At 44.0% G+C, this 15,611-nt stretch overlaps 1 protein-coding gene across 1 annotated transcript in view; it reads left to right on the top strand.

Moving 5' to 3' along the window:
- Positions 1 to 15,611, top strand: part of CNTNAP5 (contactin associated protein like 5) — a 408,220-nt gene that overhangs the window by 246,389 nt on the left and 146,220 nt on the right. Inside the window, exon 12 of the mRNA XM_029910538.1 lies at positions 1 to 96. Coding sequence (XP_029766398.1) covers positions 1 to 96 — 96 coding nt within the window. The remainder of the gene's footprint in view (positions 97 to 15,611) is intronic.

Below are 15,611 nucleotides of genomic sequence, written 5' to 3'. Positions count from 1 at the left end.
ACTACTGTGAACATGGAGGAAAATGCTCCCAGTCCTGGACCACCTTTTACTGTGATTGTAGCGAAATGGGTTACATGGGAGCAACCTGCCATAACTGTAAGTAAACCAGTTAAGCATACTTGGATAAGGCTGGCCTGATAGAGATTGTGGTGCTAAAGCGTAGAGGGAGTGCTTCGAGAAGTCATCTGTTGTTACAGGAAGCAATAGACTGCGCTCAGACAGGATTGCAAAGGGTCAGCAGTTAGACTAGAAACAGCAAAGGAATCCATTACACAAACACACAAGTCTCTTGACACACTTGAAGAAGAATTTCTGGAGATAAATCAAAAGTCAAAGGACTCTCTTTCGTTCTCCTTTATCGTGTTTTCTCATCTCCTTCTTTTCAGCTGCCACCAAAGAATTGGGTTTCTTTTTCTAACTTGCTGTTTCTGTATTTTTCACATTTTACTGGTTCATCAAGATAGCTTGCTGTAGAAAAATGTGTGTGTGTATTTTTGAGGGACTGGTCATACCACTGCTATGTAGTAAGCTCATAATAGTGATAGGAACAGGTAGTGTGGTGAAGAGGGGGTGAAGTATGATGTCAGGTGTTCAGTACTTGTGCAAATGGTAACATGGCTGTGGGCTGCAGAGGATATGTTCTGTTAAATAATTTTTTTATTGTATATGGTTTTGTAACATCGTGTGTGTGGGGAGGCAACTTTAACTGTTTCACAACAAAGTTTTTACATATTAATATAACTGTATATTAATTATATCTGGTCAAAATTTATCAAATTACAATGTTCTGATGACATTTCAGAATTTAAAATACTGTACCAGGACAGCTACGTAGCTGATCAATTTTCTTTGTGCTTTTATTACCTTTCAAATTTTGCAGTAAAAAAGGGAAACATTTAAAGACAATATTCCTAATTTGTTTCTCCGTTTTTTGCCCAGGTCTAATGTCCATTCATTAATAGACATACCAATAGGCATGTACATACACGCGCGCGCACACACACACACATCTCTGTGTATGTCCACCAAGGGGCTTGAGGGATAAAGCTTTTTACCTCCCTCTGTTGGTGCCAGGGGGAGAAGACAAGCTGGGCCATGCTTCATTTACAATTTTATTATCCACCACTCTGCCATGAAAATTTTGATAGGAGGTTTTTGACTCAGCCATAGATGTGTTCAATAGTCATATCAAGTCTACTCTTTCTGGCATAAGCTTCCCTCATAGCATCTTTCCCATATGTGAATATGAATTGTCTTCCTGTCTGCTGAGCCTGTTGTAAACATCTTATCTGCACTCCCCTTCAGCACAGATATCCGCAGAATGTGCATGTAGGGCCTTTTCTTTTGTGTCGTCAAAAAAACAAGCCAACAAACAATAATTCAGTTCTTTGTTTTCCTTATCTTTCTTTCTCTCTCCAATACCACAATGGATTTTCTGCTCTGGAATTTGTTCCTGGTGTTCCAAGCTGGAGCAAGTACGGGACAGATTCCACACTTTTCAGGCCTGCCTTTGTCAGGCCTGAACGCCTTTGAAACGAATGTGTTCCCCCAATTCACCTCCACATCCCTCCCTCTGTCTCGATCTCGGAGCAGCTACATTTCAGGGCTCCCAAGAGCAAAGCACAAGTGCTTTGCTTTATCATGACAATCCTATATCCTGCTTGAGTGTGGGGAGGGATAGCTCAGTGGTTTGAGCATTGGCCTGCTAAACCCACGGTTTTGAGTTCAATCCTTGAGGGGGCCACTTAGGGATCTGGGGCAAAATTAGTAGTTGGTCCTGCTAGTGAAGGCAGGGGGCTGGACTCAATGACCTTTCAAGGTCCCTTCTAGTTCTAGGAGATAGGATATCTCCGTTAATTTTATTTAGTGGTTCTCAGGTCGTCTTTCCATTCTCCTTTTCTCCTCTTCCAGCTCCTCCTTTGCCTTCACCCTCCAGCACTGCTCCTGTCAGGAGCAGGTTAGGCATTCCTTGTTCTTTCATCCTGTCTGTCAAGGAGACCCACACGTGATCCTGGGTCTAGTGTGGGGTGCAGTAGCTTTGCAGCCAAGAGACCGGTCCCTGCCCCACTGAGGTTTGGGTCAGGGCTGTGTGCCAAACAGAATTGGTTGAAGTGACCTCCCCTTGCCAGAGAATTGGTTTGAATTCTAGGGAAATTGTGTGATCCCTGAGAAGGGTGATCAGATAGCAAGTATGAAAAATCGAGACACAGTATTGGTGTGTGTGTGTGTGTGTGTGTGTGTGTGTGTGTGTGTGGCGGGGGTGGGAGCGGCGGGGAGAAGAGGCGCCTATATAAGAAAAAGCCCCAAATATCGGGACTGTCCCTATAAAATCGGGACATCTAGTCACTCTATCCCTCAAGGTAATAAAAAGATCCCTTGTGATTGGCTATTAAGATGACATTGTGGTTAGATTAATTTTCAGCTGTCTGTGGAAATAACACATTCCTTATCAGATCAATAAATATGTATTTTAAAAAGGGACAATAAGCCATCTGTCATCCAGGCATATCACAGCAGAGTCTATATTAGTCCGTCAACAGCAGAGCTGTCAAAGCCAGTTTTCAGGAGTGGAGATTTCAGTTTTTGGCATTTAACATGACAATTGTTACCCTCACTCTTATAGTACAATCATTCCCATAATTTACTGTCTGCATTAAATCCTTCTGCTGTTAAAGCTAGGAGAGAAGGAACCTCCCTGATGCATATTACTTTATTTGTTGTTGCTTACAAGGATGTTTAATCAAACACCCATCATTCTGAGCCTATGAGAGCAAATCTCGTGATGAAATTGTGTGATATGCCACATCTGCCATTAACTAAAGACTTCTTTAATCCACCACAAGGTCGTCTGCCCTCACAGCACCCATTGTGGATAAGTTTACCAGGTGAGGGATTAATGGTAGAGGACACGTGGGGAGCTTCATGGTCTGCAGAGAAAGTGACAAATAATTATCTTTTCTCAGAGCACACTCAGCATCAACCTGGGTTTGATTTACCACAAAGGCAATGGAGCCTTCTCAGTCAGTTTTGTATCAGACACGGAACTTGTGCTGCGGCAGAATTTCGGTGGTGTTTTAGAGACAGTCCGCTCTCTCAATATGGGCAGCCAAAACCATGACATGCATTGTTGAGGACTGCAAAATGACTCAGCTTCCCGGAGGTCTTCATGCCTTGAACATTGTTGATCAGAACACTGTTGTTTGGCTTGACTGGATTGCATACACCAAGTAAAGATAGAGCAAATCTTTTGGGCCTGATGTATATAAGAACTGGGTAAAATAATCATCCTGAATCTTCATCCTGGGATCTCAAAGCACTTTAGTAAGAGTACTTAACAGCACCCTTTTGTGGTAGGGCTAAGTATTAAGGAGAATTTACTTATCCAAGGCCACTGCTGGAGTTAATGGCAGAACTGGAAATAGAACCCAGGATTTTGATGCCCAGTTGACTGCTCCAATCATCAGACCCAACTTCCATCTTGTGATACAGTTTATTTTTTAAAAAGAACAGGAGTACTTGTGGCACCTTAGAGACTAACAAATGTATTTGAGCATAAGCTTTCGTGGGCTAAAACCCACTTCATCGGGTACACAGAATGGAACACACAGAAAGAAGATATTTATACATACAGAGAACATGAAAAGGTGGAAGTAGCCATACCAACTGTAAGAGACCAATCAATTGAGATGAGCTATCATCAGCAGGAGAGAGAAAAAAACCTTTGAAGTGATAATCGATATGACCCATAGAAGGTGTGAGGATATTTTAACATGGGGAAATAGATTCAATTAGTGTAATGACCAAACTATTTGAATCTATTTCCCCATGTTAAAATATCCTCACACCTTCTATGGGTCATATCGATTATCACTTCAAAGGTTTTTTTCTCTCTCCTGCTGATGATAGCTCATCTCAATTGATTGGCCTCTTACAGTTGTATGGCTACTTCCACCTTTTCATGTTCTCTGTATGTATAAATATCTTCTTTCTGTGTGTTCCATTCTATGCATCCGATGAAGCTTATGCTCAAATAAATTTGTTAGTCTCTAAGGTGCCACAAGTACTCCTGTTCTTTTTGCGGATACAGACTAATATGGCTGCTACTCTGAAACCAGTTTATTTTTTCTGTAAAGTCCTTTATTCGAAGGATCAGAAAGCACAGAGGCAATTAAATGAGCCAGAAAGGATCTCACCACACCAAACTCAACTAGCATTTTGCATGCATGCACATTTGCCTTGTATCAAGTGCCATCTCATCCAGCCACTGTTTGGTAATACCTGTGCATTCCATTAAAAGCAAGGTTTTATGTTCTCTAGATTTCCTTAATCCCTTTATCTGCTACAACACCATAAAGTGATTCTGAATTGCTTCTGCCTGATTTTAGTAAAATCACTCATGCAATCAGAGAACAGCAATACCATGTGATATGTGACCAATCAGAAGTCATCTATGCAGCTCGTATTTTCAATATTAACTACTGAATATTTGCAATGAACTGTATGTGATCAGTTCCCAAAGTAATGTTGTGGAAAAAGTCACCCACGCATTGATTTTAGTTCAGAGACTCAACTCTGAGGCCCGTTTATTGAATACACACCAACGCGTTGGGGGTAGCAGCCATTAGGAACTGCTCCCCCGATACAAAGCATACGGAGATTTTTAAAGCTTAAAACCGCAAACAAATTACACACAGTTAAGTAATAATAACCATATTAGGAATTAAAATTACATATACTTGAGTAATAGTGACCTTATTAGGAATAAGAGAGTTAGGGTCTTTTGGAACTTTTTAGCATTCTTTTGCAACCTTGCCTAGGATGGGTGCAATTTGAGTGAAGGGCTTTTTGGTGGTTTCCAATGCTGTTACAACTTTGCCTTTTATGGGGTGCTTATTACACAATTGCCCCTTACAGGGTACAGTTACTCAATGGGGGTAGTCATACAAATGGGGTAGGGGGAGGCATGGTTACTCATTTTAGATGATTGCTTCACACTTCTTGCTTTACACAAGTGGTTATTATATTTCAAAAGCAGTAGGCACATATTGCAAATTATTCTTGTTGCTTGGGCTTTTCACCCTCCTCCTTTTCAGCCCCCCTTCCCTCCCTGTGTCATAACCTCTGACCGCCACTGTCAGGGAGCACAACACTTGGCTTGGTTTAGGCTCGTGGGCCTGTTAGCCGCTGGGCAGGCCCAGGCCAAGCAGAAAAGCCTAGACCATTGGGGCTAGCTTATTCCCCCCCGCTCACAGTAATTATAAATACATTGGGAAATAAATCTTGGAAAACTGATTTTTTAAGTGAATGAATTTGTTGAATGATTTCTTTGTTGTCAGCTCTAAAAAGGTGGTGTATCTCATAAGGCAAACTTTTAATGAGTGCTGATGAGGAACCAGTGCTTGTGGTTCATATTGGTATCAATGATTTAAGGAAACTTAGCTTAGTTTACTAGAAATATGGCCAAAGTCCAGAGTCTCTACTGTAGCTTTCTCTGCAATTAGTTCAGTTCAACATGCAGGGTTAGCTAAGCAGTGTCTTCAAATGTGGATGAGAAGAGAGTGCAAAGAAGAGGACTTTAAGCATACTAATCACAGGGGGAATACTTGGGAAAGGCAGAGCCTATAAAGAAGGGGTGGACTCCCCTTTAATCAACACTAGACACTTTCAGACTGGAAATAAGACATATGTTTTTAACAGGGAGGATAATTAATTGTTAGAACAACTTACCAAGGGTTGTGGGAGATTCTCCATCACTGACCATTTTTAAATCAAGATTGGATATTTTTCTGAAAGATCTGCTTTAGGGAAAATGTGGGTTAGTTTCATGACCTGTGTTAAACAGGAGGTCAGACTACAGTATCACAATCGTCCCTTCTGGCCTTGAACTCTTTATGAATATATGTGTTTCACAGAGAGTTAGGAATGGGCTGGGGAATGCACCATTTTGACCTGTCAGTGATGTGCGCATTAAGAACTCCAACAGGACAGCTCACCCTATCCTCAAGAAGCTAATCAGAAAAGAACTGGATAGTACTTAGGGAATCATGTCCCTCACGGGGTGAGGATTGTAACTCTTAAGCGATGTCAGTTTAAGTAATTACATTTGGGAACATCTTAAATGCCTCAGTGAAACACTGCAGCATCCTTTTAAAACTGCCTTAACGAGCACAGCCCTTCTCTGAGAAGTGACCCCAAAAGTGGCATGACGGAGTTCTGTGTATAACATCTAGCTCACTCTCCCATAGATCTCACAGAGCTAATGGAAGAAAAAATAATAAACACGGATTTATTACAAATGTGATCAAATATGATGTTGAGATCCTCAATGGCTGTAAATCAGTATACTGCCACTGAAGCCAGTGGAGATGCTGACTTACACCAGAGGAGGATTTAGCCTTAGATCAGAGATGGTCCAAAAAACGGGGATGGTCAACAATGAAAAACTGGTTTTGCCAACAAAAAAAAATAATCAGTTTTGAATTGTTTTCATGTGGAAGGAATCGAAAAAATGTTTCACAACTGTGTTTTTTAGTTTTAAAGAATATTTATTTCATCAAACTGGCTTTTGAATATTTTTATTAAAAGCCAAATTAAATGTCTATAAAATTGTTGATCACATTTTGATTCATTTAAAAAATAAAAATCATTTTTTCACAAAAATTGAACATTTAGGAAATGTCGACAATCTTTAACCAAAAATATTTTCTCAGAAAATGGTGATTTTCGATGAGACCAATTGTTTGAAATATTTTGACCAGTTCTACTCAGTAAATTCTGAATAGTCCTACTCTGTTTAGTAAAAGTGTCATTAGTGCAAACAGTGGTTAACATTAACATGTCAACATTTGATAACACTTAAATAGTTATCATAGCTATTTTCTATTCTTGGTACAGACTCACTGTATGACTAAATCTTGGGAAGTGGAGACTTTAAGGACCACTACAGTAATCCCTTTACACTGATCCCAAAATGGTTGAGTCTCAAATCAGTGAAGTTTGGTTGGTCAGCAGGAACCATAGAAGGGCACATAAATATTTGTTTAGTTTACATGGATAAGACTCTCAGTGCCTTGTTCTGTCTAGTTGACTCTTAATCTGTTGTTCACTTTCACCAGGCTTTTCTGCCTATAAATAGAATGAGAACAGAGAGCTTTCTCTTTTCTCTTGGCCATACAGACGTCCTCAGGTTAGGGTAACCTAAAGCATGAAGGCTCTGGTTAGCAAAACGGAATTTCATCATTTTAGTTTGAAACAAGCAATAGATGCAACCTACAGAAAATGTGAAGCAGACATAAGCATGGATAGGGCACATCCTGCAAATGATGACAAAAAATAGGGGGTTGTGCCCTTTTTTTTTTTTTGCACCTTTTTGATATATAATGCATCAAACACCTTTCTCAAGCCTAAGAAAAGAACTAGCCTCCTCTTGCACACTTCTTCCTACCCATATCAACCAATAAGTGTCCCCATTATAGATGCAGGAACCCTTCTTCCTCTCAATTTTCCCTCTGTCACAGAGCTGTCATCACTATGGCCTTGGTGCCTTCCCACTATGTCCTGATCTCTGATCCAAGCACATCATAGGTGCTTACCTATGCAATTATCTCTACCGTGACAGCACCATACATTAACACACAGTCGCTACCCAGCCTCTGTAATGTCATCTTTTAAACTAAAATCGTGCAGATGGTGTTATAGAGCTAAATAGACACAAAATTTGATTACCCAGAGTCTTATTTATTTAAATTCCAGGTTACCTTTTCCCTGTGGCGATCATACATTTTTATAAAACCCAATATCAATGGAAACATTTGTGATTAATTTTTAAAATGCCATTTAAAACATTAAAATAAAATAGAGACACGTTTCTCATCGGGGCTTGAAATCTAAACATTGAAGCTTTGTGTTACTATATGAAAATCTTGAGAATGACAAGGAATCAAATGGAAACTGACTAGTGTATTTTTATCATTCGGGATGAGAGAGATGGGGGGGAAAAGAAAACAGCCTAAACAGTGAAAAGCAAAACAATATTTTTAAAATTATTTCAGTTATTTATTTTTTAATACATTTCTAAATGTGTCTGTTTATTCGGCAAATACTATTCAACCAGTTCTAGTTTCTTATGAGAATGGTAAGAAAATGTCTCTGAAAAATATTTGATTTGTGTGTCCCTTTAGACACTGTTCCATGCCAGTGTCACCTGCCTCTTGTCCCCTGACCATAAGAACATAGGAATTGCCCATACTACATCAAACCCACAGTTCATCTAGTCCATTATCCTCCAACATTATACCAGCTGTGTCACAGGAAGGTGTAAAAAACCCTGCAGTAGGTTGCTATAGAATAAACCGCACACATAAATAGCTTCCTCCTAGCCCCGATAGCAGGGCCGGCTCTAACTTTTTTGCCGCCCCAAGCAAAAACCCCCCGCCCCCCGCCCCCCCGACCCCCCCCCGAGCGCTGCCCGAAGCCCCCCCCCCCCCGAGCGCCGCACCGCCCAAGCCCCCTCACCCCAATGCCGCGCCTCCCAAGTCCCCCCTCCGAGTGCCGCTCGGCAGAAACAAAAACAAACAAAAAAAACGCTCCAGCGCTGCCCCGCCGAACCAAAAAAAACCAAAACCCGAGCCCGCCCCGCCCCAAGGTGCCGCCCCAAGGTGCCACCCCAACCACGTGCTTGGTCGGCTGGTGCCTGGAGCCAGCCCTGCCCGATACTTATAGGTTGCCTTATTCCCTAAAGCTTGATGATTTATATCTCTTCCCAAACTCTTGCTAATTATTTACTATTGTAACGCTGTTATAGCCAAGGGGAAGACATGCTAGGACAGATTCTCATCAGGTGTAAATCAGCATAGGTCCATTGAAACCAATATAGCTGGACTGATTCATGCCAGCTGAGAATCTGGCCCACTGTCTGCCTCTTTAGGCCGTGGTTATCAACTATCATGGTTGCAAAAGTGTCATTTAGTGGTGAACAGATCCACGTTACTAATGGCTGGGTCTTCACGTTGTTCCTTGTTAATTCAGAGAGAAGATGTCTGGTTCCCAGGCAATGTGACATTTGGGGGTGGAGGGAAAGACCCAGTGATGGAGTGGTTTCTAGAAGCACCAGTCCACTGCCAACATGCAATATTTTATGTCTGTGCTCCTTGCACCATCCTTTGTACTAAATAAATAAAAAAGCAAGGGATGTAATCAACGAGGTCCCTAATGAGCCAAGATGAATTGTTCTGTATCGATGATGACAGCAAATTCACTAAATGAATTGCAATTTGGGAACCTTATGAATTCATCAAAGCATGACTGCTTGGCTGGCTACTTAATCGCCTGTTATGATCTTCCCCCTCCCACCCATCCTGGTTGCCTTTGTCAGCAGTATCTGTAATTGAAAAGCTCCCTGTAGCCTTTAAGACTGTGAATACATGAGGAACAGGTTGTGGTTGTTGGGTTTTTTAATTTAATATATACATATGTATTGCTAGAGACGGGCAATTGCAGCTCTTCTAGGCGCTCACAATTTACTATGCATCAGACAAAAAAAAACACCTCAGGAAGAGACTAGCTGAGCTGTGTTTAATGCAGAATGAATATTAATTAGGGACTCAATCCAGTAACTGTCACAGTCAGGGCATGTTTGACTCCCACCAATATGCTGCCTGGAAAGATGATACCCCAAACTGTAGCTTCATCAGACCTTGCAAGGAGTGAAGTCTAAGGGAAGGCCCGATGAGAGATTTCCAAGAAAAAAATATCCTTGTACCGTGAAAAGTACTGGAATATTTTGATGGGAACTGCCAGAAGGTCAGGAGGTTCCTGAACCAATACTGTCTACTTTTCCTGCTTCGCCCTCGAATATACCCCACTGAGCAGGGCAGAGTGATCAGTTTGCTAGCTGGAGAAGTGCTGAATTGGGCCTCTCTCCTGTTGAGGCGGGACAGCCCAGTGTTAACAGACAGGAACACCTTCCTATGAGCATCTTTCGCAATTTTTGACAACCGTCGTCCCACTTGCTTAGTGGAAGTTGCACTACAAAGGTTCCAGCAAGGACAAGGCCCAGCTGCTTTGAACACTGCCCGGTTCTATTGAACTGCAGCTGACATTGAGTGGAACAAGGCAGCCCAACTGCATCATTTTTGGTGTGAACTTAGCGAGGAAGTAAAAGATGAGCTATCCTTCATTGAGACCTAACCTGCGTGGATGCTTTCATTGACCTGTCTCTTTGCATCAGCATCTGGATGCATGAGCAAAAGGATGTGAGGAGGGGCACCTTGCCACCATTTCGCCCACTCTTTACGCCAGAAACCACAGGGCCCAACCATGAACTGATGCAGTTGATCTGGGCCACCGGTGCTTGACCCTGGAAGAAAAGGAACGGTGAAAGCACAATAACCTATGCTTTTATTGTGGCACACCCGGACATGCCATCACCTGTTATGAACCTTGACCTGCAAGGAATCGGGGAAACAAGCAAGCCCAGGCCATATGGGGGGGGGTAGGGGAGAGGTTGGCAGCCTGGGCACCACTAGGGCACTATGCTCTGTAATTACCCCCAACCCTCAAGGAAAAACCTGATCCAGGACAAATGGGTCCTCCCCACACTTCCAAGTATGAATAAAGTTATGTACCATGGATATGGTCAAACCAATTTCCCCCTCAGTGGGCCCTGATCAACTTCAGGACTACTGATAACTTTATAGATGCTAAAATCACTCAAGCTCTACAAATCCCCCCACTGTTTAAAGCCTATATCAATCCTCATAGAGATAAATGATGGGTCCCTCCTGTCCTCGGGGCTATTAACACAGGAAACAGTACTCCTAAAGGCTATAATCCAGGGTCATCGGGAAATGCTACATTTCAGTGTGATCCATTCTCCACACTTACCCCTAATTCTCTGCATCACCTGGCTGGAGCAGCATGACCCTTGCATCTCCTGGAAAGAAAAGAGGATCAACTTCCCTTCTGAATACTGCCGAAGGGTCTGCCTGCATACAGCCAGCTTCAGTTCTTTGGTCCTGGGATCCTGCAATTGATCAGAAGGGAGAACACCTGTGGGAGAACTCTAGATGGTGGTGGTTAGCCGGAAGGAGTCACTTCCAAGTCTGATTCGCCATCTCCCTGAAAAGTATTGGGATTATGTGGACATTTCTGAAAAGAAAAATGCAGAGATGCTACCTCCACACTGGGACTATGGCTGCCCCATAGGCCTACAACACAGAGTGATGGTCCCTTGTGGATGGATATATGCACTGTCTGAGACAGAACAGGCATCCCTTCATGTGTGCATCAAAGAAAAACCTGTCCAAGGGCTTCATCCAGCACTCCACCTCCCTAGCAGGGGCTCCGCTCCTTTATCTTAAGAAAAAGTATAGAACGCTGTGCCTTTGCATAGACCAGTGTTTCTCAAACTGGGGTCGCCACTTGTGTAGGGAAAGCCCCTGGCGGGCCAGGTCGGTTTGTTTACCTGCCCCGTCCGCAGGTCTGGCTGATCGCGGCTCCCACTGGCCACGGTTCGCTGCTCCAGGCCAATGGGGGCTGCTGGAAGCAGCAGCCAGTAAGTCCCTCGGCTCGCGCCGCTTCGAGCAGCGAACCGTGGCCAGTGGGAGCCGCAATCGGCCGGACCTGCGGACGGGGCAGGTAAAAAAGACTGGCCCGGCTCGCCAGGGGCTTTCCCTACACAAGCGGTGACCCCAGTTTGAGAAACACTGGCATAGACTTTTGGGGCCCTAAAGGAGCTGATGGTCTGAAACCCTGTCCTTAATCTCTGAGTTACTAGATGGCTTGCAGTCTGCCAGAATTTTCACCAAAATGGACCTCCAGAGCACTTACAACCTAGTGCACCTCAGGGCAGGAAATGAATGGAAGACTGCCTTTGGAACCAGGTATGGGCACTTTAAATATTTAGTAATGCCATTCAGGCTGGCCAATGCTCCCACAACCTTTCAACACTTCATGAACAATGTATTTAGAGATATCCTGGACCAGTAAGTAGTCCTCTATCTCGATGACATACCTATGTTTTCAGATAATCCTGAACAGCATTGTTACCACATTCATTCCATCCTGGAGAGACTACGGAAGCATGGCCTGTTTGTGAAATTGGAAAAATATACCTTTGACCAGTCCTCCACAGAACTCTTGGGTTCCATCCTTTTCCCAGAGGGCATCAAGATGGACCACCAGAAGATAGAGGCCATCCGCGGCTGGGCAGCACCCAGGTCCTCCTGGGAGTTACAGAGCTTCCTGAGTTTCTCAGATTTTTACCGACAATTCATTCTAGGCTTCTCAGGGAAAATAGCCCCCACAAAGCCATCAAATTTATTTGGACCTGCAAAGCTCACCATCTTTTCAATCAGTTCAAGGCTGCTTTCACCAAGGCTCCCATTCTAGCACACCTGGACTCTGCTCAGGCATTCATAGCAGAAGCCAATGCCTCCAGTGTAGCCATTGGGTCCATACCCTCTCAGAGGCATGGTCCGCAGTAGATGTTGCACCCCTGTGCCTACTACTCCCAAAAACTCGCCACTGCCAAATGGAATTATGAGATATTAGATAAGGAAATACTTGCAATTAAATCAGCCTTTAAAGAGTGGTGTCATAACCTCAAGGGATCCCGCCACCCAGGGCAAGTCTTTGATGACCATAAGAACCCTAAATATCTGTGGAATGCTCAAGCCTTGAGCCAAAGACAACTCAGGTGGACATTATCCTTCTCTCAAATGAATTTTGTCATCACCTATTGCCCAGGAACCAGGAATAGGAAAGCAGACACCCTATTCTGAAAGGGGGCATACTATCAAGAGGTCAAGGACCCTAACCAAGAATGACCCTATCTCCTAATAGCTCACAACTTCCTTAGTGCCAAGATTAACCAAGACCACCTTGATCTTATCTGATCTGCTTCGAAGGATGACCCATTTACTTATCCTGAGTAAGCGAGAGCCAGAATCAAAATGCAATGCTCCACACAGGGTGGGATCATCTACCTTGATGGATGCATATACACTCCAGCCCCCTCCCTCTCCCACAGCTAGAAGAGCTCCTTCTCTGCCATGACACTCCTTTGGCAGGACAACTTGGACATCTGAAGATTTCTGCATGGCTTCCCCTGTCTTCTGGTGGCCCTGTACATGAGCCAAAGTCCAGGGCTGGGATAACTCTTGTGACCAGTGTGCTCACTCCAAGACGCCCTGTGCTAAGCCCCTCAATGCCCTAGTACCCCCGGAGACCCAGGGTAGACACTGGGTCTCAATCACCATGGACTTCATCGTGGAACTCCCTGACTCTGGTGGTCACACAGTGGTCTTTACTGTTGTAGACCAACTGACCAAAATTGTGCACTTCATCCCCTGTAATAACCTGCCTCCTGCTGAAACCATGCTGCGACTCCTAGTGGTTCATTTGTCTGACTTCATGGGCTTCCAAACATATCCCCTTGAACCAAGGCCTCCAATTTGTCTCATGCTTTTGCTGTGAAGTGGTCCTGCTAATGGACGTTTGTACTTTTACCTCCTCTCTGTACCATCCCCAGACAGATGGGCAGATGGAGAGGGTGAACCAAGTGTTAGAGCAATACCTATGGTGCTTTGTCAGTTACCATTAAGATAACTGGTTTTTCCTCCTTCCTTATGCCAAGTTCTCATACAACAACACTGACTATGCCTCCATAGGGCGGAGTCCCCTATTTGAAAACTGTGGTTTTCCAGCTGGCCTTGCTAGCCGCCTCTCCAAACGCAGCAGCTGCTGACTGAATCCAACAAATTCACCATATACCAGAGGAGCTAAAGGACCACCTAGAAGGTGCAAAAACAGACAACAAGTAATATGCAGACTGTCAATACCAGGAATGCCCAGCGATCATGGTTGGTCATATTGTCCGGCTTGCTGCAAAACTCTTCCATACAAACAGACCATCCTGCAAATTAGACAACCAGTTCCGTGGGCCCTTCCAGATTTGTCAGCAAATGAACCCCGTCACATTCGAACTGTAGCTCTCTCAATCTCTTAGGGTACATCCTGTTTTCAAGATATCCCTCATGAAGCCTTACCCAGAGGATCCCTTTCCTGGTGAGTCCCAACAGCCACCCCCACCAGTCCAGGTTCAAGGGAATGAGGAATATATAGTCCACGCTATCCTGGACTCTGAACTATAGAGGGGGAGATTGTATTATCTCATTGATTGACAGGGGTAGGGTCCTAAAGAATGCTCCTTGGAACCCGTTGCCCATGCTCATGCCTCTGACCTAGTAAAAGGATTTCATCAAGACCACTCGGATAAATGAGGCCCAGCATCCACTCAGCAGAAGAGCAACCCTGAAGATGGTGGATAATATGAGGATGCGGGGACTAGAACCTAGGTCTGCAAAGTCTGGGATGTCTGATATTCCCACAGTGCCACTGGGAAGCCAGGCAGGACTGTACCTAGGGAGCACTGTGGAGAATAGTCACCACAGGAAGTACCGCCCAAGAAAGCCAGAGTGACGGCACCCTGCGTCCCCTGATTGGCCAACCACGCTATTTAACCCTGGATGGTGACCCAGGAAGTTGTCTGGGCAATGACACAGACTTTGGGCGGCTTGTGACTCCAGACCTCACCTTGTGTTCTGGTCTCTGATCCCAGCCTGACCCTGACTCTGGACTCCTGACTCTAGCTTGGTGCTGTCTCTGGTCTCAGGTCTCTGACTCTGGCCTGACTGTGACCCTGATTCTAGCCTGGTACTGCCTCTGATCTCCAGTCCCCAACCCAGCCTGACTTTTATCTTGACTCTTGCTTACTGAACCCAGCTCTAGCAATTCCGCCAGCCCTCCCCTCCGACTACTGCCCCTGAGGTTTGGACCCCACCTAGCTAGGTCAGACCCCCTACACCCCAATCCCCTACTGTGGCACACTTTTCTCTGAGTCACCCTGGGACCATGCCCCCAGCACTATGTTGCCTAGGAGCCGCTTTCTGAGCAGACATTAAAACATGGACCTGGTCACTTATGGCTGTTATGTCTCTCCGCATTTTTGAAATAGTAGCAGCATCAGCCCCAGTGCTCTGTCCAGAATTCCAGTCTGGCTATTTAAAATCTTTCCTTCTGAAGCATCATCCATTTGAGAAAACAATTCTTCTCTTTCCATTAAAAAAAAATCTAGCAGCTGTGTGATCTTCCTAGTACAGAAGGGGCTGCCTTTATGAAGTGGGTGGGGGGAGTGATTTTTTTTTTTAGATTCACTCTGTAATGCTCCTTGAGATCCTTCTGGATGAAAGACACTATGAACAGAAAGCTTTATGTACAACATCAACACTACAAACACTATAGTATATCTAATTTAACTGTACAGCTCTGATGGCTGAAAAGTGGATGGGACCCAGGAAGAAATTTGTAGAATCTAACAAATGGGATACTTTCAAATTCCCCTGTGTGCCTCTCAGTCTATATGTATGCTGTATAGTTGTGGGTGTTTGTGTGTGTGAATAGCTGTTAAATGTACACATAAAATCAAAGAGCAAGAAAAATAGAGATTTGACCTTGCAGCAGCCGAAGATGATACTCAAGTATATTACTTTGTGTTCTGCTATTGTTATCGCTAATGAGCTTATTCATTGCAAGGCCATATATTGCTGTGT

Source organism: Terrapene carolina, unplaced genomic scaffold, assembly GCF_002925995.2.
Source record: "Terrapene carolina triunguis isolate 2854851 unplaced genomic scaffold, T_m_triunguis-2.0 Scaffold62, whole genome shotgun sequence".
NCBI lineage: Eukaryota > Metazoa > Chordata > Testudines > Emydidae > Terrapene > Terrapene triunguis.
This window is presented reverse-complemented; position numbering and strand designations above follow the sequence as displayed.